The sequence below is a fragment of the Carcharodon carcharias genome, chromosome 10 (genome assembly GCF_017639515.1).
Source record: "Carcharodon carcharias isolate sCarCar2 chromosome 10, sCarCar2.pri, whole genome shotgun sequence".
NCBI lineage: Eukaryota > Metazoa > Chordata > Chondrichthyes > Lamniformes > Lamnidae > Carcharodon > Carcharodon carcharias.
In genome coordinates this window covers 56,660,623-56,687,752 of record NC_054476.1, presented here as the reverse complement: position 1 = coordinate 56,687,752, position 27,130 = coordinate 56,660,623, and the positions used below count along the sequence as shown (strand labels likewise).

The window sequence follows — 27,130 nt, the reverse complement described above, 5'->3', positions numbered from 1 at the left end:
TTGACCCAACTGGCGATGACCTTGGACAGAATCTTATAGTCCACATTCAGCAGTGAAATGGGTCACTAATTTCAAATTTCCTCCCTTTCCCCCTTCCGCTTGTAGATGAGGGTGATTATGCCTTTCTTCATGGATTCTGACATGCTGCCAGCCAGAATCATACTCTCGTACACTTCTCACAGGTCTGGGCTGATCCAGTCCCACGGAGCTGAGTACAACTCAGCTGGTAAGCTGTCACAAGTTACTGGTGGTATAATAAACTGTTAAAAGAGTACTGAGTTGCGGGCCTTGACCATTTTCTTCACCTGAGCGGGTTCAGGTTCCACTTTAGGGTTAAGAGTATAAGAGGGGAAGTTTGGGTTCACCTATCTACAATATCCCTTTCCTGGCTAGCAAATTGGTGATTATCTATTTCTTTGTAACTATTAGGTAAATGTCAGCATATTTAAGATCTGTATTTTATTTAGAAATATCATCACCTTCAAGACAAAAGCTAGCATAAGAAAGCACAGAATGAGAAATCGTCACTTGATCCACTGTTTCCACAAACCATGTCTAATCCACTGTGCTATGGTTCATGTCCCATTTATTTAATACTCTGAGTCATTTTTCCATAAACACTTTCTGATCTCAAAATGTGTTTACACAAAATCTAAAATGTTCATTTGTCTTCATAACTCTGTTATTTAATCCTGGCCTGTTGCCCATTACACTTAACAACCATACTTTCCCAGATTAGCAGCACACTTACCATTATGTTCCTATAGCCAGTGCTTTTTGGAGTAGTTAATCTACACAACATACATGGAACAAGGATGAGATAAATAGCAAATCGTATATTTTTTCTGTAAGCTATTGATTGATAGAGCTTTATCGGTTAAGCCCGTTAGAAGTGTGGAATAGGGTGCAGGTTAAATTGGAGAGCTTTGGGGCTGGATTTTCCCAGCATTGAAAATAATCATGAGACATGTACATTTCAGGATCCCAATCCTGCTCACTGCTGCTGCGTGCCTGCCTGCTTAATTTTACTGGAGGTGGCCAATTAGCAGGCAGTCTGTGTTCGCTGGCCAATTACAAATAGTGGGCAAGTTCAGGAGACAGGAGTTGAGTACAGTATGGCCCACTGCAAGCGAGGCTGGCAGCCTTCTCCAAGAAATCCTCACCTGATAGCAAGGCTGTGGCATGAGAAGACAGCAGCCATGCCATTTTCAACTGGTAACGATGAAAACTTCTTCAGTTTTCAGCTCCTATGAAGTTGCCTACTCTTTGTTGCCAAACTGCCATGCGGTGTGAACGTTGTCACGTTCAGTCACTCAACAACCTTAACTGGTATCCCTCTACAGATGCATGGGTTGCCAGCATTGGACCCAGTGACCTCTGGGAAAAGTGACTGCAGGCAAGAACTCAACAGCACACTAATGCCTTTATTTCACATTGTGCATGGCCCCACCGCCACCCTAACCCACAGCCTCCATACTCATGTTATGACCAGGAGAGGAAGGGTGCAAGGACTCCCCCTTTTATCCCACTCACATGTTGATCATAACAGAGTTTTAGAAATTTATGTGGAGGATGAATGTGCCAATTCAGTGCATGTACTTAAATTACACTACATTGCAAATAATTCAGTCAAACAGGCTTTCTTGAATTTATAACATGTAAAGGGTTAGATTTTATTATGTTAAAAACACATCCAGGTAAAGGTATTTTTAAAATTTAAAAAGCAAATACTCTTCCTGGCTGTCGCAAAACACGCACACAAACACAGTTACACAAGCATACAAAAATACAAGCTACAAAGTAGAGGAGGTTAACCTTTGGCCAAATTAAGATTCAATGATAAAAGGCAAAGATGTAAAGAGTGCACTGATTATGAGTTCATGGCTGAGGCAGTTCTTAAAGTGGTAGTCCTCAGTTTCTTTTCCCCTGGAAACGCTGCTTTAGAATTTGAAGTTCTTTCGAATTTCTCTGTCTGCTGTCCACAGCATGACATAAGCAGTCAAGGTTCACTTTAGTTGAAAGAGAGAGACAAACAGTTTTGAGCTGCCTTCAGATGTTCCTTCTCTAGGCTGCCTCAAAGCCAGCAAAGTTTTAAAATCTCCGCCGATGCTGCCAGACCTGCTGAGTTTTTCCAGGTCATTCTGTTTTTGTTTTGTTTTAAAATAATTAGGGTTTTAGAAATCAAAGGTCATGTGATGACTGGGCATTGATACTTAATGGAAAACAATTGAGTGTCTATTCATGTTAGTGAAGTAGTTTCTACCTCCCATGGTCATAGCCATCGACATACAATAGAGGCAGATAGGGGTCCTTGGCACCTCCCTTGAGCACAATCAGTTTTGTGAGTTCTCCTTAGTTGCCTCATAGCCCAGGAGACAGATTATTGTCCTTGCTGTTTTGGGGTAAATCCTGACAAAGGCAGGTGTGACATTCCACAAGGATGTGGTCTAGAATGTTAATTTTAATCCAGCATTAGAAGCTTTCAGAAGCTTTGCCAGTATGCAGCCCCAAATGTCAGGTGACCTATCAGCCATCTCAAATCGGTGTCTTTGTTTTAACAGTTGAAACTGCTTTTTTTTAAAAAAAAGTTCTATATGTGAGTCCAGCAGATGAAATTGAAATTTAATATTGGACATCAACACACCTCCATAATACCGTCCTCCAAGGTCCTGGTAAAATTCAGCCCCTGATTTCCTTATTATAATAATGATATAGAGGTACTGGAGTAGGTGCAAAAAATAATTACTAGAATTATACTAGAGCTGCGAAGTTAAACCCATCAGGAAGAATTGAACAGCCTCTTTTCTCTAGATGAAAAGATTAAGGGTGAGCTGATAAGACATCTATCAGATGATGAAACAATTTGATAGGATGGTTGTAAAGACGTTTCCACTTCCAAGCAAGGCCATTAGATAGTTGTTAATAAATCCAAAAGAGAATTCAGGAGCACCTTCTTTACGCAAAGAGTAGTTCGAATGTAGAACTCGCTACTACTTGGCGCAGTTGAGGCAACTACTGTAGATTCATTCAGGAAACTGCTAGATAACCACATGAGGGAGAAAGTGATGAGATATGTTAATGGGGTTAGATGAAGTTGGGTGAGAGGAGGCTATAAATACTGACATGGACCTATTGAGCTGAATAGCTTGCTTCTACACTGTAATTATGACTTTAAAGCATTCTCCAGTGCTTTCACAAGATCACTGTCTAATTTTTGATTGTTCATGGTCGATTTCCTTCTTTACATTTCAGCTATAATTTTATCAAATGAATGACAGTAGTAATTCAGTAATAAGCCCCCTCCACAAGGGACTTCATGTTGTTTCATAACAGACAGACCAGTTTTACCAGGCCAGATTTTGGTATAAGAAGCCCTGTGACTTTGGAACTCACCCACTGCTGCAGAGTTATGGCCTGGAGTATTTTGCTTCCCAAGCCTTGTTAAAACCCAGTGGCCAGCCACCCCTAACCCATTTCGATTGGTAAGTGGCAGAAAATCATATGGCTCAGAGTTCACCCACTGAGGCCTGGATTGATAAAGGGACAGTCTTTCAAAGGTCATAGAGCTATTTATGGCACAGAAAGAGGCTATTTGGCTTATCAAGTCCATGCCAGCTACCCACAGAGCAATCCAGTCAGTCCCATTCCCCTGCTCGTTCTCCATAGCCCTGCAATTTTATTTCCTTCAAGTGCCAATTTCTTTTGAAACTATTGATTGTTTCCACTTGCACCTCCCTCGTGGTAGCAAGTTCTAAGTCATTATTACTCACAGCATAAAAAATCTCACATTCAGGAAAAGTAGAAGCCTAAGCTTTCCTTGCAGGACCCAGAAGAACATTCCTCCTCCTCCTGTCCCTACAACAGAAATAGAATAAAGTTAAAAATATAAGACTACTTCCCCTACCCCTCTTCTTGCTTCATTGACCTGATGCAAAGTTCACTGCAACTTCAAATTTAGGCCACTGAGTTAAAACTGCAGTCAGGTACTGATGAGGTCATTGGGATGTGATATGAATATTGCTTTGGGCAGATGTCCTTGCCGTCTGCTCACTTGAACATAAAAAAGGAAAATAAAAGATAGAGCTACATTTATATAGTGCCTGGAGATCTCAAATTACCTTACAGCCAACAAAGTATAAACTATAGTGTCATGCCCAGTAGAGGGATGAAGATATTACAAATCTTAAAACTGTATTTGTTTTAAAAAGTGACACAACAGTTTTTAGATGGCTGACAACACATCAAGTGACTTTGGCATTATCAACTCCAGAAAACTGAAACTCAAGCAAATACTTCATTAAAACATGAACAATCTCAACTACTTGAGAAACTCACAAGTCCTTTTGTTAAGCGTGATATATAAACAGAACAAGATTATTACATATTGGCTAACTTTTGTCCTGGGCCATGGAGCCATCGAAATTTATTGTTCTAATTAAGGCATTCAATGGGTAATTTGAATTGAATTAATCACTCAGTTAAGATCACTCAGAGGATGTGAAGAAAAACAACTCACTACCCTTTTTTGGAAGGACTTTGAACTTGTAATTAGTCACATGATTTAAGGCAGCCATGTTTGTTATCTGTTCCTTTGCAAAAATAATAAAAGCAGAAGCTGTTCACATCAGACACATCACCTGAAAAGCCATTGAATCAGCACAGCCAAGGCTATACCTTGAAAAAGGGAAAGGGAGTCACCCTGCCAGCCTGCTCCAACTTCGAGTTCAACTGAGAACCAGCTTCCTGGAAATTCAACTACAAGAAGCATCACAGCTTACTGAGATTCCTTTGCTTTTCAAGACCTCCGCTCGAACTAAAGTATTAATTCAACTGAGAAACTACAGGCCTCCTATGAAAAAGACTGAAATCATTACAACTTTTATTGTTTTCTTCTTCATCTGTGTCTCATCTTTGTGCACGTGGTTACAATTATGTGACATCACAAAAAAACCTCCGCTTGCTGCTGGAAATTATTTAAGTTGGGACAACCACCAAGAAGAAGGAAATACACTCACCTCACGTTAAAACACTTTGATCATGGTCAGTAATTAAACACATTGGCAGGAATTTTCCAGCCCCGTTGGCGTTGGGCATCGGGTGTTGTGGTGGGCTGAGGGAGGGTGACACAGTATGGCAAGAAGGAGAAAAATTGGTTTCACACTAGCGTGTAAGCACAGCAGGATTATCTGATAGTGTCTGCCATGGTGAAACGCCAATCCCGTTGGAGGCTGGCATGAACCCACTTTGCATCCTGCTAATGGTAAGCAAAGTAAGGACCAACTGGAATCATTGCCCCCATGCCAGATTTACCATTACACCGGTGGGAAAACACAGTGGCCCAGAATACATCTGGACAAATATGAAATGCAGGAGTCAGGACTTACCTTTAGGGCTTTGCTCAGATCGCAAACATCCAAGGAGCAGAAGATGCTAAAGCCCTTCAGCTACCAGATCCTGGAGGAACAAGTGCATCGTATGCTGGGTGGATTCTTATGGGCATGGCTGTGCTGTGAAGCAGCTCTCACAATGTGGGAGGCCTCTGTTGATGTCTCAGGCCTGCATCGAAACATCACGATTGGCTGGAGAGAGGAAGGACCAGCTATGAGTGGGAGAGGAAACTGTACTGGTGTAGTGAGGGTGAGGGGTGGGAGGCGCGCACGGTGTTGGGGGGGGGGCAGCGGTGGTGGTGGTGGTGTGGAGGGAGGGAGGCAGAGGGAGATCTAGGTTTGACTGGGAGAGGAAGTTGTACTCGGGGGGTGGGGAGGTGAAGTTGCGGGTGGGGACAAAGATGTTGGAGGGGTGAGGTTTGTAGGGAGGGACAAAGGTGTCAGGTGGGGGTAAGGTTGGGAGGGGGAATGGAGGTGTCAGCTGGAGGTGGGGTTGGGAGGAGGACGAAGGTGTCGGGGGGTGGCGTTGGGGGGGAGAATGGAGGGAGGAGGGAGTATGGGGGGAGGAGGGTGTAACAGGGAGAATGCAACAAGTGGGGAGGTGTCATGAAGCTATTAATGTATATAATATTTTGGAAAATATTTTTCTTTTAAAATAGAGGTTTAGTCTGCGGGTGCGTCTTAATTGGATTAAAGCCAGCTAGTCTGGGTGCTTTGATGGGTACTAGTTTTGATATGTAAGAGAGATAGCGTGCATTTGCATTTTTTGAATAGAGCATTCAAGAAGTGGGGTGAAAACTTGATGCCTTTCTAACAGCTACCAAGCTAGATATTCATATTACTAATAAAATTGGTACTATGAAAGGGATTTCATTGTTAAAAGGTGAAGTTCAAAGAGGGTGGTGAGACAATGAGAATTTGAATTCAATCAGTGGTGGTAGGTATAACTTCAATAGTTTTCAGGTGTGCAGAGCAAAGGCAATGTAAGGTCAAAAAAGAACTGTAAGCCTCCAACTGGCTCCACAGGATCCAAAGTGCAACGAACCTCATTCTGAATTTGTAAGGTGAAAATGCTTTGCCTGGTGTTTGGTTAAGTCTACAGGTTGCTGTTGCCTTAATGGAGAATAGTTTGGGAATTTGTTAAAAGTTATGATAGTAGTAATTTGTAGTCATGTGTATATATTTTAACCTATGTAAATTAATAAAATGTTTCAGTTAGTTTAATGTAAAACCTCAAGATGGTCTGATTCCTGAATTTAGAGTAGCATCTCAAACATAACACTTAAAATTATAGCACACAGACAAGTCGTGCTTGAAAATAAACAGGCAGTTTAAAAAGACACGTTGCTTGGAAACAAAATACAAAAGTAATGCCAGTCCAGAAGAGACAGAAAGTGAAACTAATAGCAACAATGCAGAAGAGCAATTGTATTGCATTCAGTCTGTTCTGAAACCAGATGTAGGACTAAAAGTTGGCATTGCCTTAAATGGTAAAATGGTTGAAATGGAGGTTGACACTGGAGCATCTGTTTCTATTGCTTCAGAGAAGACATGGGAGAAAACTTTCAAGAAATGCCCATTGAAGAAAACCCTCCTCCAGTTAGGCAGACTGTGAATATACTTGGAAAAATGTCTGTTCAAGCTAAATATGGAGGTCAAATAGCAAGGTTGCCACTTATTATTGTGAAAGGGGATCATCCATCACTTATTGGTAGAAAATAGCTAAAAGAAATTCGGCAGGACTGGAATAAAATAAATAAAGTGGATTGCAACTTTATGTTGCAGTCCTTGTTAGACAAGCATACTGATGTCTTCAAAGAAGTTCTTGGAGTTATTAAAGACATTGAAGCCAAACTTGCTGTGAAGGCTGAATCTTCTCCAAGGTTCATCAAACCACATTCAGTTCCCTACTCAATGAAACAGAAAATCGAGCAGGAACTAGAACAACTTGAAAACTTTCAAATAATTGAGAAAGTTGATTATGCAGAGTGGGCAGTTCCAATAGTCCCAGTTGTGAAGGATGATGGGTCTATCAGAATATATGGTGACTATAAAATCACTTCCGCTACTGAAAATTGAGGACCTGCTCGCTGCTCTGAATGTAGATGAATTCTTCACAAAGCTTGACCTATCACAGGCATTTTTGCAAATACAGCTAAGTGAAGATTCCAGGAAGTGTACAACCATCAACACACACAGAGGTCTATATCAGTACAAACGACTACCATTCAGAATCGCATCATCAGCAGGTTTATTCTAGCCATGGACAAAACTGCAGGACCTTCCTGGTGTAAGCTGCTTCCAAGGTGACATGCTCAACACTGAGAAAAAAGTTCCAACTCATTTAAAGAACCAAGGCAGGGTCCTCTGTAAACTGCATGCTTACAAAGGTGGGCACTGATCTTATCTGCTTACCAGTATGAAATTACACTTCGTTCTACTGAGAATCATGGAAATACGGACGCACTTTCCAGACTTCTGTTATACCACAGCTCCACAACATGAAGTGAAGTCACTGCTTTCAATGTGAACCAAATAGACATATTACCTGTTAAAGCCGATCAAATTCAACTTGAAATGCAGAGGGATGCTGTGCTCTCCAAAATTTACTTGTACAGACAGAAGGGTTGGTGTGTACCTCAAGAAGTGACTAATGAGCTCATACCTTACTACACCTGGAAGTTCCCTTCCAAGTCACTCACTGTCCTGACTTAAAAATATATCATCGCTCCTTCACTGTCGCTGGGTCAAAATCCTGGAACTCCTTTCTTAATAGCACTATGGGTGTACTTACACCACATGGACTGCAGTGGTTCAAGATGGCAGCTCACCACCACCTTCTCAAGGGCAACTAGTGATGGGCAATAACTGCTGGCCCAGTCAGCAAAGCCCACATCCTGTGAATGAATTTTTAAAAATGTGTAGATTTGAGCTGACTCTGCAAGACAATTGTTTGTTATGGGGGAATCAGAGTTGTTATTGCTGCAAAATTCCAAACATAAGCGTTAGAAGAACTTCACCTCAGTCACTTGGGAATCGTCAAAATGAAAGCATTAGCTTGTCTACATGTATGGTGGCCACCCCTGGATTAAGACATCGAAGGCATGGTCAGTGATTGCCTTCCGTGCCAAGGAATGAGGCTTCTCCTGCACCTGCCCCATTACATCCGTGGGCTTGGCCTGACCACCCATGGCAGACTCCATGTGGACTTTGCCGGACCACGTTCCTGATTGTGGTGGATGCCCCCACAAAGTGACGTCATGTTATTCCCATGGCATCGACTACTTCAGCAAAGACCATTGATACTCTCTGGAATGTGTTCACTACTTTTGGATTGTCGGAGCAGATTGTGTCTGATGATGGCGCACAGTTCACATCATGTGAATCTCAAATATTCCTGAAAAACAATGGGATCAAGCAGATCCTCATTTCACCTTACCACCCATCGTCAAATAGTGAAGTGGCATGCTTTGTCCAGACATTCAAAACGGCTATATCGAAGGGGATGACGCAAACAGGTTGGAAGTTGAAGCTGAAGAACTTTTTGATGATGTATCAGAACACTCCACGTTCAACAACAGGCATATCTCCTGCTGAGCTGATGTTTGGAAGACGACTGCATACCAGAATGGATTTGCTGTGTCCAGATTTGAAAGGAAAGATTGGTTCAAGGCAACTTGATCGGAAAGGTCACATCACACAAGGAAATCAGCTCATGAGTTTAATCTGGATCAGTCTGGGTCCGAAATTACTGGGACACCAAAGTGGCTCCTGGGAACAATCATCATACGTCGAGGACCAGTGATCTATGATGTTGAATCTTCCTATGTAATCTGACCAGATTAGAGAAGCCAAATCCAAGGAACCAAGTTTCCAGGGATCTCCAGTCACAATGAAAGATTTCTGGGAAACATCTGCTCCAGTTGGTGAAACCCGACTTGATTCAACTGAGAAACATGTAGCATCTGTAGTTGCAATTGTTGACTCTAAATAGAAACAAGTGGAACAGCAGAATCTTCCATTTCTAAGCAAATAAACTGAGATACCTAAGCCAACACACCTCTCTAGACCAAAGTGAATCTGCATTTGTTCCTGGCTAAAGCGGGAAGAGATGAGCTTAACATTTAGGTTTTTTTGTAAAAGGACACTTTAGATAAAAAGAAGTTTGAAATGAAAAACCTACCAATAGGGTGTGCTAAGTTCCGGATATATTGCCCTCTGGTGTAGAATAAGGAATAAAGGAACATTCTGTTTGTTTTTTACACAGGAAGGTGGGGGTTCAGGAGCGGATAGGTGTGTGTGTGTGTGTGTGTGTGTGTGTGTGTGTGTGTGTGCATGCGTGCGTCCGTGTGTGTGTACACACACGCAGTTCTCTCGCCAGAATCACTCATGTCCCGGTTGGCCCTGTTGCCTCTGATGACCTAGGCATACATCCTCTGGAGTGCTGCAGGAACTCACCCATGGCTACCGCAATGGAATGTAGGTCTGCGTGAATCTCCATGATCTGCTGGACCAGGATCTCCATGGCGGCTGTTGTCCTTCCCATGGAGACCGTGGGCACCATTTCATCAGAGAGCAGGCGGATGTACTCCTCCGACTCGTGTGCCAGTCTGTTGGGGGCTCCCAACAACTCTGTGTGATGTTCCCCCGCCTTCTGCTGACTCTCCACAATGAGTTGCAAGGCTGAATCCAGAGGCTTATCATCTGACTTGGATCTCACAGATGCCTCTTCCCCAGCAGTCCTCCAAGGGGAGCCCCGCTGAGCCTGCCTCCTCCTACTGTGGACAAGGGTCCGTGTAGTGACCGCCAGATTGTGAACTTGAGCCTGCTCTAGACCTAGGCCCCAGTGAGGTGCGTGTCTCTGCGCTGATGGAGGGTGTGGGTAACTGCTGTGATGGATCTTCCAGGCTGCTTATTTCTAGCTCTACAATGGAGAAAATGTCCTCATGGCTGGAGTTGAGGACCTGGCTGGAGCTGAGGGACTGGTTGTTTGGAGGTGTAGGTTGCTTGACAGAGCTCCCTTTGAACTAAAGTTGAGATAATTAGTGCATGGCAGCAGAGTCAAAAGCAGGAGAGAAAGCACTCACAGTTGTGCTAAGAGAGGGATGATGTGGTGCAGGATCCTCACATGGATGTTCGCCACTGACCTCACCATCACGTAGGCACAGTTCACGTACTCACCAGTTAGCGCAATGGCACACTCCTGAAAGTGAGTGAGGGGCCAAATAGGGGCCACTCCATCCCCGGTCTGGGACCTCTCCTATTTTAAGCCAGCTTCTGCTGAAAATAGATGAAGTGTGAGCAGAACGCATGATGACTATGTGGTATGTTTGTGTGGTGAGCGGAGCCATGGACGGGATGAGGACGTGAGCTCCAGAGGATATGAACCTGATGGAGATGTAAGGGTGTTTGTGAGAGTTCATGGTGTTGTCCCTTGAGATGTGAGACCCCTGTGAGGTGTGATGGGTTTGTGAGTGTGTGAGAACAGATGAGAGCATTCGACCTCTTCCTGCATAGGATGGCTGGCTTCCAGTGGTGCTGACCACTCCTGCCACCACCTCCCAGGCCGGATTTGTGACGCTTGTGGCTCTCCCGCAACCAGAGTGGGGGTAGAGGACATGGTGGTGGTATTCCACTGTGTCCAGCAAGCATTTCAGAGAGGTGTCACTAAATTTGGGGGCTGCCACATTCTTTGCTTTCAGAGCCATCTGTCGCCTGTAGCAGTCCTGGTCTGTAGACATAAAGTAGGCATGCACTCTGATGCATTTTAAATATGGTGCTCGGAGCGTAGAAGCACTGGGGTCACGGCAGGGTGGGCAAATCTGAGCCCACCCGCCAGCAATTTGGCTTGTTTCCCCTGATTGCATTATTAACAAGGCGCTGGGAATAGGATGCTGTGGCGCAAAAAACCTTCATTGCGGCTGGTGGGTAAAACATTCTTTTTCCCAACCACTACCACACTTTGCAAATCTGGGATGATTCCGCTCATAAATTCTGTGCGTGACAGTAGTCAGTGTTGTATTGTAGGAAATGTGACAGCCACTTTGTGTCTCACAAAGAGCAATATGACAATGACTACATAATGTATTTTTTTATGATATTGCAGGATAAATATTGGCCAGGACACCAGATATAACTCCCTTGCTCTTTTTTGAAATAGTGCAAATGGATCTTGTATACCCACCTGAGAGAGCAGACAGGGCTTAACTTCTCACCTGAAGGACAGCACTAATGGTGCAGCACTTCCTTCGTACTGCGCTGAAGGGTCAGCCTTGATATTTTTGCTCAAGCCCTGGAGTGAGGACCTGAACCCACAACCTGCTGACTCAGAGGTGACAGTGCTACCAACTGAGCCAATGCTGATTCCGCAAGTTGAAATTGGGAATCCCTAAAGTCTGAACACCGAATAGCAGTGAGCCATAAATCCTGCCTCTGAGATCTGCAACTCCAGTGCTTTTCAGCCACAAAACATTTCTTTCAGAAATTTCTTGCATACTTCACATAGGCCAGGACTTTCTGGTTGTCTCGTGGGCTCATGGGGGGGGCGAGCAGGAGCAGCTGTGAAACAGACCACCGCCTGCGATCAGGCCCTGACCGCAATTTCAAGCTGGCCAGCCAATTAAAGGCTAGCCAGTGTGAAACGTGCGCTGCAGCCCTCAGCGGTGCCTGTGTGGTGGGGGGGGTGGGGGAGGAGGGCAAGTGTGGAAGTTCACACATGTGCGTGGGTGCGCGCAGTAAAAGCTCCCTGAGGCACAGAGCTGCCTCAGAGAGCTGAAGATTTTCCAAATAAATAATTAAAAAATTTAAAAATGTTTAAAAAACATGCTCCCTCATGTGATTCTGTCACATGAGCAGGGACATGTCAGGGTTGAGTGCAAAAAGTTTTTATTTTTTTTTAATCACTGGACGAAACCTCATCCCACCCCTTGGATGAGGTTTCGCCAACAATACAAAGCCTGCTTGGCCTTTTCGCCCACCTGACCAAGCGAACAGTTGGAAGGGCAGTGAAAAGTTTCGACCAATTATTTCATTAAGGGCCTTAATAAGCCACATAATTGTTGGTGGGCGCACTACCGACTCCCACACGTGCCCGCCAACTGAAATATCGCACATGCCCGCCTGATGAGCACAATATTTTGCCCATAAAGTAATTATAAATCACATTGATACGCAGTGACTGTTCATGTGGAATCAAATGCAGCAGCCATTTTGCACACAGCAAGCTTGAGTAAATGAGATGAATGGGCAGTTAATCTTTTTCTGATGATGTTGGTTTAGGGAGGAATATTCAGTGAAGTCCCAGCTCTTTTCTTTTGGGACATAAAGCATGCAGAATAGAAAGGCAATACCAAAGGAAAGAATGTTATCAAATGAGCCAAGCTGATTTGAAACTATCGCCACACTATTAGAACTGAGACTGCTTGCAATTTGGAGGTGAAGGAGGGAAGGAACTATGTAGATTCGGGAAGCTAGAAGAGGATACAGCACTCAGATAGTTAAAGAATTGGGCTTATATGTAATAGCAAAGATCACGAGGTTAAATCTTGGCAGCTATACAAACGATAAATAGATTAAAAAGTCCTCCCTTGATTTTATATACACCAATCACAGTGAGCAGATGAAGAACAACCCAATCTGTGCTGTGAAATTTGTCTTAAACACCAACTCCCTCGCACATTTTCTTTTGGCTAAGTTTCATGGGTGACTTTAGTCTTTCTGTTTCCTGCTCTCCTTTTCTCTTTGTATGTAACTAGAGTATACTGGGAGCCTAGTGCCATGTTAAAATATCCTACTTTTCTCTTTTTTGAATGTACTGACAACCTATGAATAGCAATGAGGCTTCACATCTGGTTGCTGGCAGTGAGTGCTGCTCTCCTGCAAGGCTGCTGTTCTACTCCGTTTTCCTATTTTGGTGCCTCGTTTGGCTTGGAAGCTTCATTGGTTGGTGACATATTACAGGTACTGATTTTTATTGATCAGTTGAGTTAACACTATGGGCAGAATTTTCAGCTTGGCCTGTGGGCACATGCCCAACACACCCAAGTGTGAAATTGACGATGATGTCGGGCGAGTAGTTGGCAGACAGGCGAATAGGCCAGGCAGCCTTTGCACTTTTTGCAAAACCTCATCCACAGGCAGGATGAGGTTTTCGTAATCAAATTTTTAAGAAGTGTTTGGGCGTGATTTTTCGTCTTGCAGTGAGTGCGTACCCAACCCAAACAGGAGTGAAGTAGTACGCGATGATGTTGGGCGAGCATCCCAATGTCATTGCGCACTTTCGTGATCTTTCGGTCGTCGTCAATTAAGAGGCTTAATAAGGCCTTAACCAATTAATGAAATTGAATTTTTCACTGCCCTTCCAACCATTTGGTTGGCGGGTGGGCAAATAGGCCAGGCAGCCTTTTTGCATTTTTAGCGAAATCTCATCCACAGGCGGGATGATGTTTCAACCAGTGATTTTAAAAAAACACTTTTAAAATTCATTTTTAACATGTCCCCACTCATGTGATAGAGGCAAATGAGAGGACATGTTTTCCTTATTTTTCAATTCTTTATTTTTCATGTTAAAAATCTTCAGCTCCCTGAGGCAGCTCTGTGCCTTAAGGGAGCTTTCACTGAGCACAGCCCCACACATACTCACACTTCAGTGCTCGCACACCTCCTGCCCCCACCACAGCAGTGCTGAGGCTCTGAGCAGGCCTTTCATGGTGTCTGGCCGTTAGTTGGCCAGCCAGCGTGAAATCGTGGTCGGGGCCTGATCGCAGGTGGTGGGCAGTTTCACGGCCTCTCCTGAGCCTGCCTGACAAGATAAAAATCTTGCCCCATGTAAAGGTGCATGAGTCCACTGTATATACATTTTTTCCAGATTTTTAACATCTTCAATTTTATTTTTAAAAATCTGCATCTCCCAGAGGCAGTTCTGTACCTTTAGGGAGCTTTCAGTGAGCACACCCCCACCCATGCGCAAACTTCAGTGCTCGCCCTGCTCCCACCCCCACCCCGGCAGCACTGAGGTTCTCAGCGTGCGTTCCACGCTGGCTGGCTGTTAATTGGCCAGCCAGCGTGAAATTGTGGTCGGGGCCTGATTGCGGGCAGCATCCATTTTGTGTCTGCTCCTGGGCCCGCCCACTGCGCCCGCCCAACGAGGGGAAAATCTTCCCTTTGTTTTGTATGAAGTACATTTAGTGTGTTTGGTTTATTGACTGTTTAAATGCACATGTCAGGTGCATATCTATTACAGAGGAATCAGCTTACCATGCTCCCAGAGCTTAGATGGAATTTGTGTTGCTTTAAACTGCACTAATTCCAGAACGCAAACAGTGGGAGACAGCAACCACTCTACAACCTGGTGCATGCTAGATGGAGGGATTATAATCCATCGCAACAACACGAGTCCACTACACATAAGGTAAATTCAATTTTTTTCTCATTCTGATGTATACCTAGTGGAGGATATTAGTCATTATAAAAAGAAACAGATTGAACCTGTTGCTTCTCCCTAGTTACATGCTTCCTTCTTCCACAATACCCTGCTTAAATCTACCAAGTCTCAATTCCACCCTGACCATAGCATGGGAGGAGATAATGAGGGTCAGGCTTCACCTCATTTCCTATACCTTTCCCACCTGAATCAGGCAGGCTATTGGAGGAATATTCGATTTTAGCTCTCTGAACTGTTAAACTGGTATCTGTCTAGCTGGAAAGTTATCGTTCAAATTTTCTCTTCATTGGCAAAAGTAATAGGCAGATCCAGACACAACCTTGAAGCCTCCTACGTTAGAAGCCATCACGATAGTCAGTGGGCTAAAGGAATGCCGCCAAGTTCTGTATTAGCTAATGTCATTTTAATTTTTTTTATAGGCCAACTGGTTGTTGTTGGTCATCATTCGTGGGATCTCAAAGGGAAGCAGAAAGCCTTCAGTTTGCATTTTCCTTATTGGCAGATTTGGGAAATCGCTCAGATAATGTAGCTATCAATGCACCTCCTCAACCACCTCTCTTACCCGTCTTAAGGTAAAGTAATGAAACAAAAGTAGAAGTTAATTGTATCTTGTATAACATCAAGTGACTGAGAGAAGCTAGGTGGATGGAGCAATCACCTAACAAGTTAACTTTAGTCACCTCATTCTTTTTTATTGCTATTTAACATGTCCTGAAGGTGCTAGTTGTTCTTTGTTATCACCTTTTGGGTGCTGCACTCAAGTGTCACATATGAGCCGATTCAGTGAGCCTTGGTATATCATTCCACTGTAAAAACCATCACGGCCTATTCCTGACCCCACTCATCTTTGTAGCAAGAGCCATTGGATTACAGTTAAGACCTTTCTGCTCATCTCCCCAGTGTGGACATCAATCATAGTGGCAGAACCATTACCTAGAACGTAGTTAGCTAACACAGCACAGGCTGCACATTGACCTTCTGGCCTGTATTCTTTGTATCACAGTCAGTGGTGCCTTTACAGAACATCAAGGGATTTCAGTCACTCTTAACTAACAGAGAGCAGAATTGGTATTCAGAGGGATCTTTGGTAATCATAGGAATCTGGATGTCCTTGTACACAAATTGCAAAAAGTTAACATACAGGTAAAGGAAGCAATTAAGAGAGCAAATGTATGTTAGCCTTTAATACAAAGGGGTTAGAGTATAAGAGTAAAAAAAAGTCTTACTACAATTATATAGGGCCTTGCTGAGACAACACCCAAGGTCCTGTACTGTATGTCTAAAGTTTTGGTCTCTTAACTAAGAAAGGATATACTTGCATTGGAGGGAGTGCAACAAAGGATCACTAGACCAATTCCTGGGATGAGGGATTGTTCTATGAGGAGAGATTGAGTAGACTAGTCTTATGTTCACTAGAGTGTGAGAAGTGATCTTGTTGAAACAGCTTAAGGGGCTTGACAGGGTAGATGCTGGCTGGGGAGTGTAGAGCTAAGGAGTCAGAGTCTAAGGATTTAGGCCATTTAGGACTGAGATGAGGAAATATCTCTCCACTCAAAGGGTTGTGAACCGTTGGCATTCCCGAAAACACAAAGAGCTGTGGATGCCAAGTCATTGTACATTCAAGTCAGAGGTCCTAGAGATTTTTGGATAATAAAAACTCTGGGGATATGGGAATGGTGCAGGAGAGAGTAGTTGAGGTAGAACATCTGCCATTAACTTACTGAAATGGTGGAGCAGACTCAAAGGAGCCTGTTGCTTTTTTCATTCATTCGGGGAATGTGCACATTACGAGCAAGGCCAGCATTTTTACCCATCTCTAATTGCCCTTGAGAAGGTGGTGGTGAGCTGCCTTCTCGAATGGTTGCAGTCACACAGTGGCATTAAGGGAGGGAGTTCCAAGATTTTGACCCAGCAACAGTGAAGGAACATCAATATATTTCCAAGTCAGGATGGCAAGTGGCTTGGAGGGAACTTCCAGGTGGTGCTGTCCTTCTAGCGGTCGTTGGTTTGAAAGGTACTGTCTAAGAGGCCTTGATAAGTTCCTGCAGTGCATCATGTAGATGGTACACACTGTTGCCAGTGTGCTTTGGTGATGGAGGGAGTGAATGTTTGTGGATTGGGTGCGAGTCAATTGGGCTGCTTTGTTCTGCATGGCGTCAGGCTGCTTGAGTGTTGTGGGAGCTGCGCTCATCCAGCCAAGTGAAGGGTATTCCATCACCCTCCTGACTTTTACCTTGTAGGTGGAGGACAGACTTTGGAGGGTCAGGAGGTGAGTTACTTACTGCAGGATTCCAAGCTTCTGACCTGCTCTTGTAGTCACAGCATTTATATGGCTAGTCAAGTTAAGTTTCTGGTCAATGGTATCCCCCAAGATATTGATACTGGGAGATTCAGCAATGGTAACAGCATTGAATGTCATGGGGCGATGGCTAGATTCCCTCTTGTTGGAGATAGTCATTGCCTGGCACCTGTGTGGCGCAAATGTTACTTGCCACTTGTCAGCCCAAGTCTGGATATTGTCCAGGTCTTCCTGCATTTGGATATGGACTGCTTCAGCACCTGAGGAGTCGTGAATAGTGCTGAACATTGTGCAATCATCAGCGAACACTCCCACTTCTGACCTTATGGTGGAAAGAAGGTCATTGATGAAGCAGCTGAAGATGGTTGGGCCTAGGACACTACCCTGAGGAACTCCTGGAACTGAGATGATGGACTTCCAACAAGCACCACCATCTTCCTTTGTGCTAGGTATGACTCCAACCAATGGAGAGTTTTCCACCTGATTCCCTTAATTGCAGTGTTGATAGGCCTCCTTGATGCCACACTCAATCAAATGCTGCTTTGATGTCAAGAGCAATTGCTCTCACCTCATGTCTGGAGTTCAGCTATTTTATCCATGTTTAAACCAAGATAGTAACAAGGTCAGGAGCTGAGTGACCCTGGTGGAACCCAAATTGAGCATCAGTGAGCAGGTTTTTGTTAAGCAAGTGCCACCTGATAGCACTGTTGATGACCCCTTCCATTACTTTACTGATGGAGAGTAGACTGATGGGGCAGTATTTGGCCTGGTTGGATTTGTCCTGCCTTTTGTGTACAAGACGTACTGGGCAATCACATAGATGGGAGTGTTGTAGATGTACTGGAATAGCTTGCCTAAGGGCACAGCAAGTTCTGGAGCACAAGTCTTCAATAATATTGCCGGAATATTGTCAGGGCCCATAGCAGTACTCAGTGCCTTCAGTCATTTCTTGATATCACGTGGAGTGAATCAAGTTGGCTCAAGAGTGGCATCTGTGATGCTGGGGACCTCCAGACAAAGCCCAGATGGATCATCCACTTGGCACTTCTGGCTGAAGATCATTGCAAATGCTTTAGCCTTATCTTTTGCACTGATGTGCTGGGCTCCCCCATCATTAAGGATGGGGATATTTGTGGAGCTTCCTCCTCCAGTGAGTTGTTTAATTGTCCACCACCATTCATGACTGGATGTGGCAGGACTGCAGAGCTTAGATTTAATCAGTTGGTTGTAGAATTGCTTAGCTCTGTCTATCACTTGCTGCTTATGCTGCTTGGCATGTAAGTAGTGCTAAGGTGTAGCTCACCAAGTTGACACCTCATTTATGTTAGGTATGCCTGATGCTGCTCCTGGCATGTCCTCCTGCAGTCTTCATTGAACCAGGATTGATCCCCTGGCTTGGTGGTAATGGTAGAGTGGGTGATATACCAGGCCACGAAATTACAGATTGTGGTTGAGTACAATTCTGCTGTTGATGGCCCACACTGCCTCATGGTTGTCCAGTCTTGAGTTGCTAGATCTGTTTGAAGTCTTTCCCATTATTGCTACACAATACAATGGAGGGTTGCTGCCAGATAGCAAAGGGGCAGATGGTGAGACCAAAGCACCCATTAACTTTAGAAAGCTCATCTAGTGGCAAGTGCCATACAGGCCCAGGATGACTTGGTGTAGGCACAGACAGGCAAGTGTAAATTAGGGCCGGATTTTTGGGTTTGGCAAGCAGGCGTGGAGGGTGGGCTAGGGAGCAGCTGGGAAACGGCCTGCTGCCCACGATTGGTCCCCAATTGCGATTTCACACTGGCTGGCCAATTAACAGCCAGCCAGCATGAAAGGCTCGCTGAAATGCTCGGTTCTGCCGGGGTGGGGGTTGGAGGAGGGCAAGCACTGAAGTCAGCACAGGCACAGGGGATGTGAATGAAATGAAATGCAATGAAAGCTCCCTGAAGGCAGAGAGCTACCTCAGGGAGCTGAAGAATTTTAAATCCAAAAATGAAGATGATGAAATCCTGAAAAAACTGTCCCCACATAGGACTCATTCACCTGAACATGTGGATAATAAAAATTCTGCCCAAACATTTTTAAAAAATTAATATCACCTAAAAAGCCCTTGGATGAGGTTTCCTCAAAAATGTAAAGGCCACCTGGCCGATTCGCTCGCCTGCCTGCCAACCGTAACGTTGGACGGGCAGCAAAAAATTCATGTTAACTGAAACTTTAATGGCCTTAATAGGCCTCTTAATTGTCAGCAGGTGCAATGCCAACTCTCGAGCCCGTCTGTTGACCGAAATATCGCATGAATGCATGATGACATCAGGACTTTCGCCTGATATCATCGCGTGCTATTTTACGCCCGATTGGGTCAGGCACACACCCACCTGCGGGATGTAAAATTCTGCCCTTAGTGACTGATTGAGTGTGGGATAATGGTGGTGGAAATGCCATTGAACATCAAGGGGTTATGGTTACATTCTGTCTTGCTGGAGATGATCCTTGCCTACCACTTTTGTGCCACGAATATTATTTGCCAAGCCTGAATGTGGTCCAGCTCTTGCTGCATGTAAGCCATAGACTGCCACATTATCTGAAGAGCTGTGACTTATACTGTACATTGCACAATCATCAGCGAGCATCCCCACTTTTAACCTATGATGGAGGAACTTTTTTTTTTTAAGTTCATATAATTTATTATGAATTAATTTACAATGAGAAAGACCATGAGTGCACGGTAGAATATTTTTATACATCAGCTGATAAGACAGTCATAGTTATACCAATTAACTAAGAGTTACTGTCGAGTGGTTTAGCGAATTGGATGAAAATCCTCCAGAATCTCTGCATGTGTTTTTTTTTTCTTTTTCAGGAAAGTCATCTGGGTGTTGCCGAATATATTCCATCATCTCTTAGCCTAATTTGGTAGTCTTGTAATTTTCCACTTTGGTGAGATAATAGCCAAGAAACCATCCAACAGTAACATAAAGAAGCTGCCGGTGCACACCGGCTTTAAGTGCCGGCCGGTGGGTCAGGCCGCTCTACTGTACCTCTGTGGTCCAGCTGATGAGCCCCAGCCACATGCAGCATCTAAAGATGATTGGGCCTAGGACATTGTTCTGAGGAACTCCCGCAAGGCTGTTCTGGGGCTGAGATGATGGGCTCCAACAATCTCGGTGTAACTCAAACCAGTGGAGAATTTTTCCCTGTTTCCCATTGACTTCAATTTTTTCAGGGCTCCTTGATGCCATACTCAGTCGAATGCCAAAGCAGTCACTCTCACCTTCCCTCTGTAATTTCTGCTGCTCTTTCTTATATTTTTATGTTATGTTAAATGCAGACACTGCTTTAGAAAAAGCAATGGAAAGTTTTTTTTTTCCATCAATGCCAGTTAAACAGTTTCCATGTAACTTTATTTTACATGATGTAAATAAACTCCATAAAATTAATCCTACGGCTCTGCATTGACTCATTTTCTTAGAAGAATTATCAAGCCGAAATGTTACACTCGAGTAGAGTATTTGGCCTATTAGTGCACATTTAACTAGAATTGAATCAATAAACTTCGGTGCAATTGCAGATCAGTCGAATTCTTTTTGTAGATGCCTGAAAAAAGCTCAGTTATAAAGTTGCCCAATTATGGAAATTGCAGAGTGATGCCAGATAATAGCCTTACGTCCCTTACAGTTTTTTTTTGTAGAAAACAGAAGGAAGCAAAGAGAGCTGGACTCTGAGACTGCATGAAGCAATACCTTATAAAGGGAGGTTAACTGGGATGATGCACTTGATAAAAAACGTGTGAGCCATTGCAGAGAATAATCATCAGCCCCATGGCATTCTGTATACTACTGATTGGATTAATTTACTGCCCAAAGACTTCTTTTTTATTTCTTTGCTCTGTTTCTCCAGGGTGCCTCAGAATTGCACTGCCAACTATAACCTTACCATATATGAGAGGGATGGAGATATTCTGAGATGTCATTATGGGCTACGGGCAAGGCATGAATGCGCCCACTGTACCCAACATCCATTCTTCATACTAGATCAGGTAATTCCGCTAGGTTTGCAATCCTCTTGTGTAAATAAGTCTTTTACAATATTGTTTCATTTTTTTAAAAATTCTGACAGCATAATAAAAATTAAACATATGGCTGTGGTAATCAGATTATCACAAATTATTTTTTAAAATTTCCTTGACTAGTTTCTAGTATTTTCCCATGTGCCCAAACAATGCACCTGGAAAAGTCTGGAAACAACAAAATCATTTTATTATTTTGCAAGATAGTAAATAAATGCAACCATTGAACAGGATTGCAACAAAATGTTTACTCCACACTTCTATGTGATCAGTTAGCAGTGGTTTTACACGAGGAGTGTAGAGGCTGTGATTTTCTGTGGATTAAAATGAATGGACAGAAAATCATGGACTGCATGCCCACAATTAACTACATTGAGCTCTCTGTGAGCTCCAGTCACTTCTGAGAACATGGTCCTGGTCCTCGAGTGTTTTGCCTTTAAGCAAGAGTGTGACTTAAGCTTTCAAACATTAGGACATAATCTAGTGCAGTACTGAGGGGAGTGCTGCATTGTTGGAGGTGTCCTCTTTAAACCATTGGACATTAACAATCCAATGACACTATTTGAGGAAGGACAAGAAATGATTGGCAGAGTGTAATGTATCCAAATTTCCTGATGATACAAATAGAGGTGGGAGGGCATGTTGAGATGAGAACATAAGGAATCTGCAAGGGGATATAGATCGGTTGAGTGAGTGGGCAAAAACTTGGCAGATGGAGTTTAATTTAGGAAAGTGTGACGTCATGCACTTTGGTAGGAAAAATCAAAAGGCAGACTATTATTTAAATGGAAAGACACTCCAAAAAAGTGCAGCACAGAGGGATCTGGGTGTTCTTGTGCATGAAACACTAAAAGTGAGTATACAGGTGCAGCAAGTAATTAAGAAGACAAATGGAATTTTGGCCTGTATTGCTAGGGGATTGGAGTTTAAAAATAAGGAATTCTTGTTACAGCTATACAGTGTGTCGGTGAGGCAGCACCTGGAGTACTGTGTACAGTTTTGGTCCCCGTATTTAAGAAAGGACATATTGGCATTGGAAGCAATTCAAAAGAGATTGATTAGGCTGATTCCTGAGATGAAGGGGCTGACTTACCAAGAACAGCTAAACAGGTTAGGCCTTTATTCATTACAGTGTAGAGGAATGAGGGGTGATCTTATTGAAACATACAAGGTTCTGAGGGGGCTTGATAGGGTAGGTGTTGAGAAGATGTTTCCATTAGTGGGGGAATCTCCAACTAGGGGACATAGTTACAGAATAAGGAGACACTCATTTAAAACTGAAATGCGAAAGAATTTCTTCTCTCAGAGGATTGTGAATGTCTGGAATTCTCTACCCCAGAGAGTTGTGGAGGCTAGATCATGAAAGTATTTAAAGAGGAGGTAGATAGATTTTTGAAATATCGGGGAGTTAAGGGTTATGATGAGCTGGTACGAAAGAGGAGTTGAGATCAGCCTTATTGAATGGCGGGGCAGGCTTGAGGGGCCAAATGGCCTACTCCTGCTCCTATTTCTTAAGTTCTTATGATTCCAGAGTTCTGGCCAGCATCCCTCCCTTAAGCAGTGCCATGGGTGCACTCATCTCATTGTTACGTTAGGATGTTAGTGGTACTGTCACCTACTAAACCATCATATACTCCATGAGGAATTAATTGTGTGAAGTTGGTGGTGCACCCAAAGCATCTGCCCAATGGATTCAGCAGGAAATCAGATCCATTTTCATATTCAGGTGTTAAGAGACAGTCATTGAGCTACCTAATGCTCAATAATGTTAGTGGGCAACTTGCTGAATTAGACTGGGAACGTGAACATCCAGTGGCTCCATGGATGTGCTGAGCTGAAAGGCAGAGCGTAGGCTGTCCAGTGACTAGCAGTATATTTGTGGGGCCAGGAGGAATATTCCTGCAAAGATTCACCTTGAAAATTGTTCCAGTCATTTTTGGATTGATCCCCAACAGATCCTTTAAAGACCGGTAGCTTGGCTGCCCAACAGTTAGTACAAATGGGGGGAGGATGTGTGGTACTACACTGCCCATTTGTATTTGAAAATTTCAAATGAAATTCCACTGTTTGTTTCAAACTCTGATTTGAATTTGCAATTTCCTGTTTGTTTCAGGTAGGCATGCTGGGTGCCCACTTACAGGCATAAGAAAATCACATCAAGTCAACCTTGAACAGCGGATATGCTTGAAATAAATTTCATTTTGATTTGATTTATTTTCTTAATTGGTGACTTTTGGCACTATTACAATATTCTGGTCATATTGCCAATGTCAGTGAAGGAATGGAATTTCAGCACACAGTAATGTCCTTCTGATGATAGTTAACTCTGTTCACTGAGTTTCTTGGTTAATTCACAAATCAAAGTGAATGTTCAAAGTCATAGTACAGGACATCGTCAAGTTGGAAAGCATAGAAGAGCAGATAAAATAAATCTAGGTGACACCAAGCTTCAATTTTAAAAGTCCAATGATTAAAGAAGGAAAGAAAGGTTGAGGAAGACAGTGAGTTCATAGAATTGGGATCCTAGGAATGAGTTAGAGGAGGAGACTCTGCAGCAAGCCTTTATTTCAACATATTAGGGATGTGGAGAGGAGAAAGGACATGTTAACACTTACTTAAGTATTTTTGCAGGAAAGCTGTGTCCTTCAATACAATGGGCGTGGGACTTATGGCACATACAGCATAGAACTGATAATTGAAGACTACTCAAGAGAAACCATCCTCCTGACACACAGTGATGGCACACAGACCTTGCACTCTGCTTTTGAAGAAGCTTCCTCCACATCATTCAATCAAAGCGCTAAAGCCTTGAGCTCAATTCCAATGCAATTTGTGGTAATTGGTAAGCAGTCTTTCTAGTTTATTCCCCTCCTCTCCTGAAGGGTCTAGTAACATCTCGAGTGCATAACACAGCCAGTGACTTTTAGAGGCTGTTTAGTCACAAAAGGAGAAGAGGTGCACCCATCCTGAGCTCTACTTTGTCATCATCTGACTCCTGTATGCGCAGCAGAGATCAGGAGAAGGAAGCTTGGCTGTTTATTCTTCTTCCTGGCCAGTATTGCTGATGTCAATTAAGACACCTTAAATGATTTCCTGGCTAATTCAGCTCTTGATTGAATTTGGGACCCTCTGCTCTCTATTGCTTAGAGTTATATTCAAGGAACCATTGGTGACTCAGTAAGTGAGTTTTTTTTTTTAAAAAGTGATTTTCAGTAAAATATTATAAACAGCTTAATTATTGTGAACTGTAGAGAAAATCTAACATTACACAAGCATTAACACGTTCCTGCGCAGATATTGTTGTCGTTAATGTCAAGGTCTCAAACACTGACAGATTGGACAAGACAAATTTGCTTTAATGAGGTCTGACTCTGGAAGGTTTGTCAGCATCAACTGTGCAAGGAAGTGGAGCTCCCACACTGCAGTCGGCCCACCACTTTTATATTCATGTTGTTCTAAACACACAGTGCTATCTGGGAGGGCTGACTAGACCTGATAATGTGAGGGAACCAGATTAAAATTAGTGGAGATGCATTCAGCAACACAGATTGCTGCCTGGGAGAAATTAACATTACTGTGTGTAATGTTAATAAACAGATGTTTGATCTCATTGTATCAAATGCCTTTCTGCACTCTTTTAATGGAGGTGGTAGTTTTGATTTCATACCTCTGTTAAAATAACAGGGAGAAGAATCCCTTGTAAATATTAATCCAAATTCTACTTGACTTGACAGTGTGAAGAGGCTGAGTAAACATCAGCAATGATAGAGACATTGGGAACAACAGTAACCTTATTTGTTATATATTCTATACTGTACTCTGCACTTGTGTAACTGTCTTTCAATTGTTGCAGTGGACAGGGCTATGTCAGAATGTGCATTTGGAATATTTCGGCCTGTGTTTATTCATCCAACACCTCCAAATGGAGCAAGAATACCTGCTTCACTTTATGATGAAGTCACCTTTACAATAAGTGCCATCAGTCTAAATGAAAGGTATCTCTTTTTCATTGGAATACTGCTAACTATATAGATCGTTTATTTGAATTAATATTGTTACCTGCTCAAGTTTATAATCCTATGTCCACTGACTTCAGTCAGCAGTTATATTGATGAATGTAACAGTTAACATGATTTTTTGAGTTTTCAAACTACTTTCAACCAGAGGATAATGATCACTATGTCCGAGTACTGTCACTTAAACTCTCTTGAACCCCCAGTGGGTACATTGAGTATTTCACTGCGCCAATTCTTTTGATCAAAGATTCCAAGAATGGAAGCATGCATATCTGATGTGGCCTATGACTCAGGCTGCTTAAAATGTATTTTTGAAGCTGATGAAGGAACTTTACTGATCATATTGGTTGAAAGGTCTGTTGCTTAGGCTGTTCTATGGCAATACTTGCATTGGAAACAATTCAGAGAAGGTTCACTGTTCTGATTTCTGGGATGAAAGGATTGTCTTAAGAGGAAAGGTTGAGCAGGTTGGGCCTATATTAATTGGAATTTAGAAGAATGAGGTTTTTTCTTATTGAAACAAGAAAGATTCAGAAGGGAATTACCTGGAAAAACTCAGCAGGTCTGGCAGCATCGGCGGAGAAGAAAAGAGTTGACGTTTCGAGTCCTCATGACCCTTCGACAGAACTTGAGTTCGAGTCCAGGAAAGAGCTGAAATATAAGTTGGTTTAAGGTGTATATGTGTGACATCTTTTGATGATCTGCTTCTATCACTGCTTGTTTGTCCCTACAACCATACCAACCCCCTCCACCTCTCTGTCTCTCTATCTCTCCGCCCCCCACACACACACCTTAAACCAGCTTATATTTCAGCTCTTTCCTGGACTCGAACTCAAGTTCTGTCGAAGGGTCATGAGGACTCGAAACGTCAACTCTTTTCTTCTCCGCCGATGCTGCCAGACCTGCTGAGTTTTTCCAGGTAATTCTGTTTTTGTTGTGGATTTCCAGCATCCGCAGTTTTTTTGTTTTTATTATTAAGATTCAGAAGGGGGCTTGACAGGGTAGATGCTGAAAGGGTGTTTCCCCTCATGTGGGAACCTAGAACTATGGGACACTATTTAAAAATAAAGAGTGCCCCATTTAAAACAGAGATGAGGAGGAATTTCTTCCCTCAGAAGATCGTTTAATCTTTTGAATTCTCCTCCACAGAGAACAGTGGAGGCTGGATCATTGAATATATTCAAAGCTGGGTCAGGCAGATTTTTGATTGACAAGAGAGTCAAGGGTTATACGGGACAGGCTGGAAAATGGAGTTAAGATCACAATCGGATCAGCCAAAATCTTATTGAATGGGGGAGGAAGCTCAATGGGCCGAATAGCCTACTGCTCCTATTTCTTATGATTTTATGATCATTACAATTGAGTAAAATATGACATTAATCATCTTTCCTCCCTTCCTCTGCTGAAGGCAATGAGTGTTGCCATGGAAACTAGCAGCATTGCAGTACCTCTCTCAAGTTAGCATTCTTATATGAGTCTGGTGAGTGAAGGATCACAGCTGACCCTGTGTTCACACATACAACAGTGGCCATTGGATGGTGATCTGGAGCAGAAACCCAAGTAATATTTTCCCTGCCTATCCCAAGGTACTGAGATTAGCTATTCACCATGTCTTCAAGATTGCACCTGGAATTATCTTGGTTCATTTAATTTAAAAGGTTGGGATTGTCATGTTTCTTTGTGATCCAATGTCATATCATACTGTTTGCATCACTGGAGGCCTAGAAAACTCGCTGATCAGAAAAATTCAGTGAGGGAAGGAAGGCCATTTAGAACCTAATCCATCCAAAGACCATTCTATCATGGCCTTCCCTTCTGCATCACAAAATAAGTGTAAGCTTTGATTATTGTCAGTCCATTATCATTTTATATATATATATATATATATATATCATTAACAGCCCATCAACTCTGTCATTCTCA

General features: G+C 43.1%; 1 protein-coding gene across 5 annotated transcripts in view; it reads left to right on the top strand.

Moving 5' to 3' along the window:
* Positions 1-27,130, top strand: part of LOC121283135 — a 123,968-nt gene that overhangs the window by 41,897 nt on the left and 54,941 nt on the right. For all 5 annotated transcript variants that reach the window (XM_041197283.1, XM_041197281.1, XM_041197282.1 and 2 more), the window contains 6 exons: positions 13,219-13,346; positions 14,612-14,796; positions 15,249-15,401; positions 21,023-21,161; positions 23,823-24,033; positions 25,045-25,186. In XM_041197283.1, coding sequence (XP_041053217.1) covers positions 13,221-13,346; positions 14,612-14,796; positions 15,249-15,401; positions 21,023-21,161; positions 23,823-24,033; positions 25,045-25,186 — 956 coding nt within the window. In that variant the 5' untranslated portion in view covers positions 13,219-13,220. The remainder of the gene's footprint in view (positions 1-13,218; positions 13,347-14,611; positions 14,797-15,248; positions 15,402-21,022; positions 21,162-23,822; positions 24,034-25,044; positions 25,187-27,130) is intronic.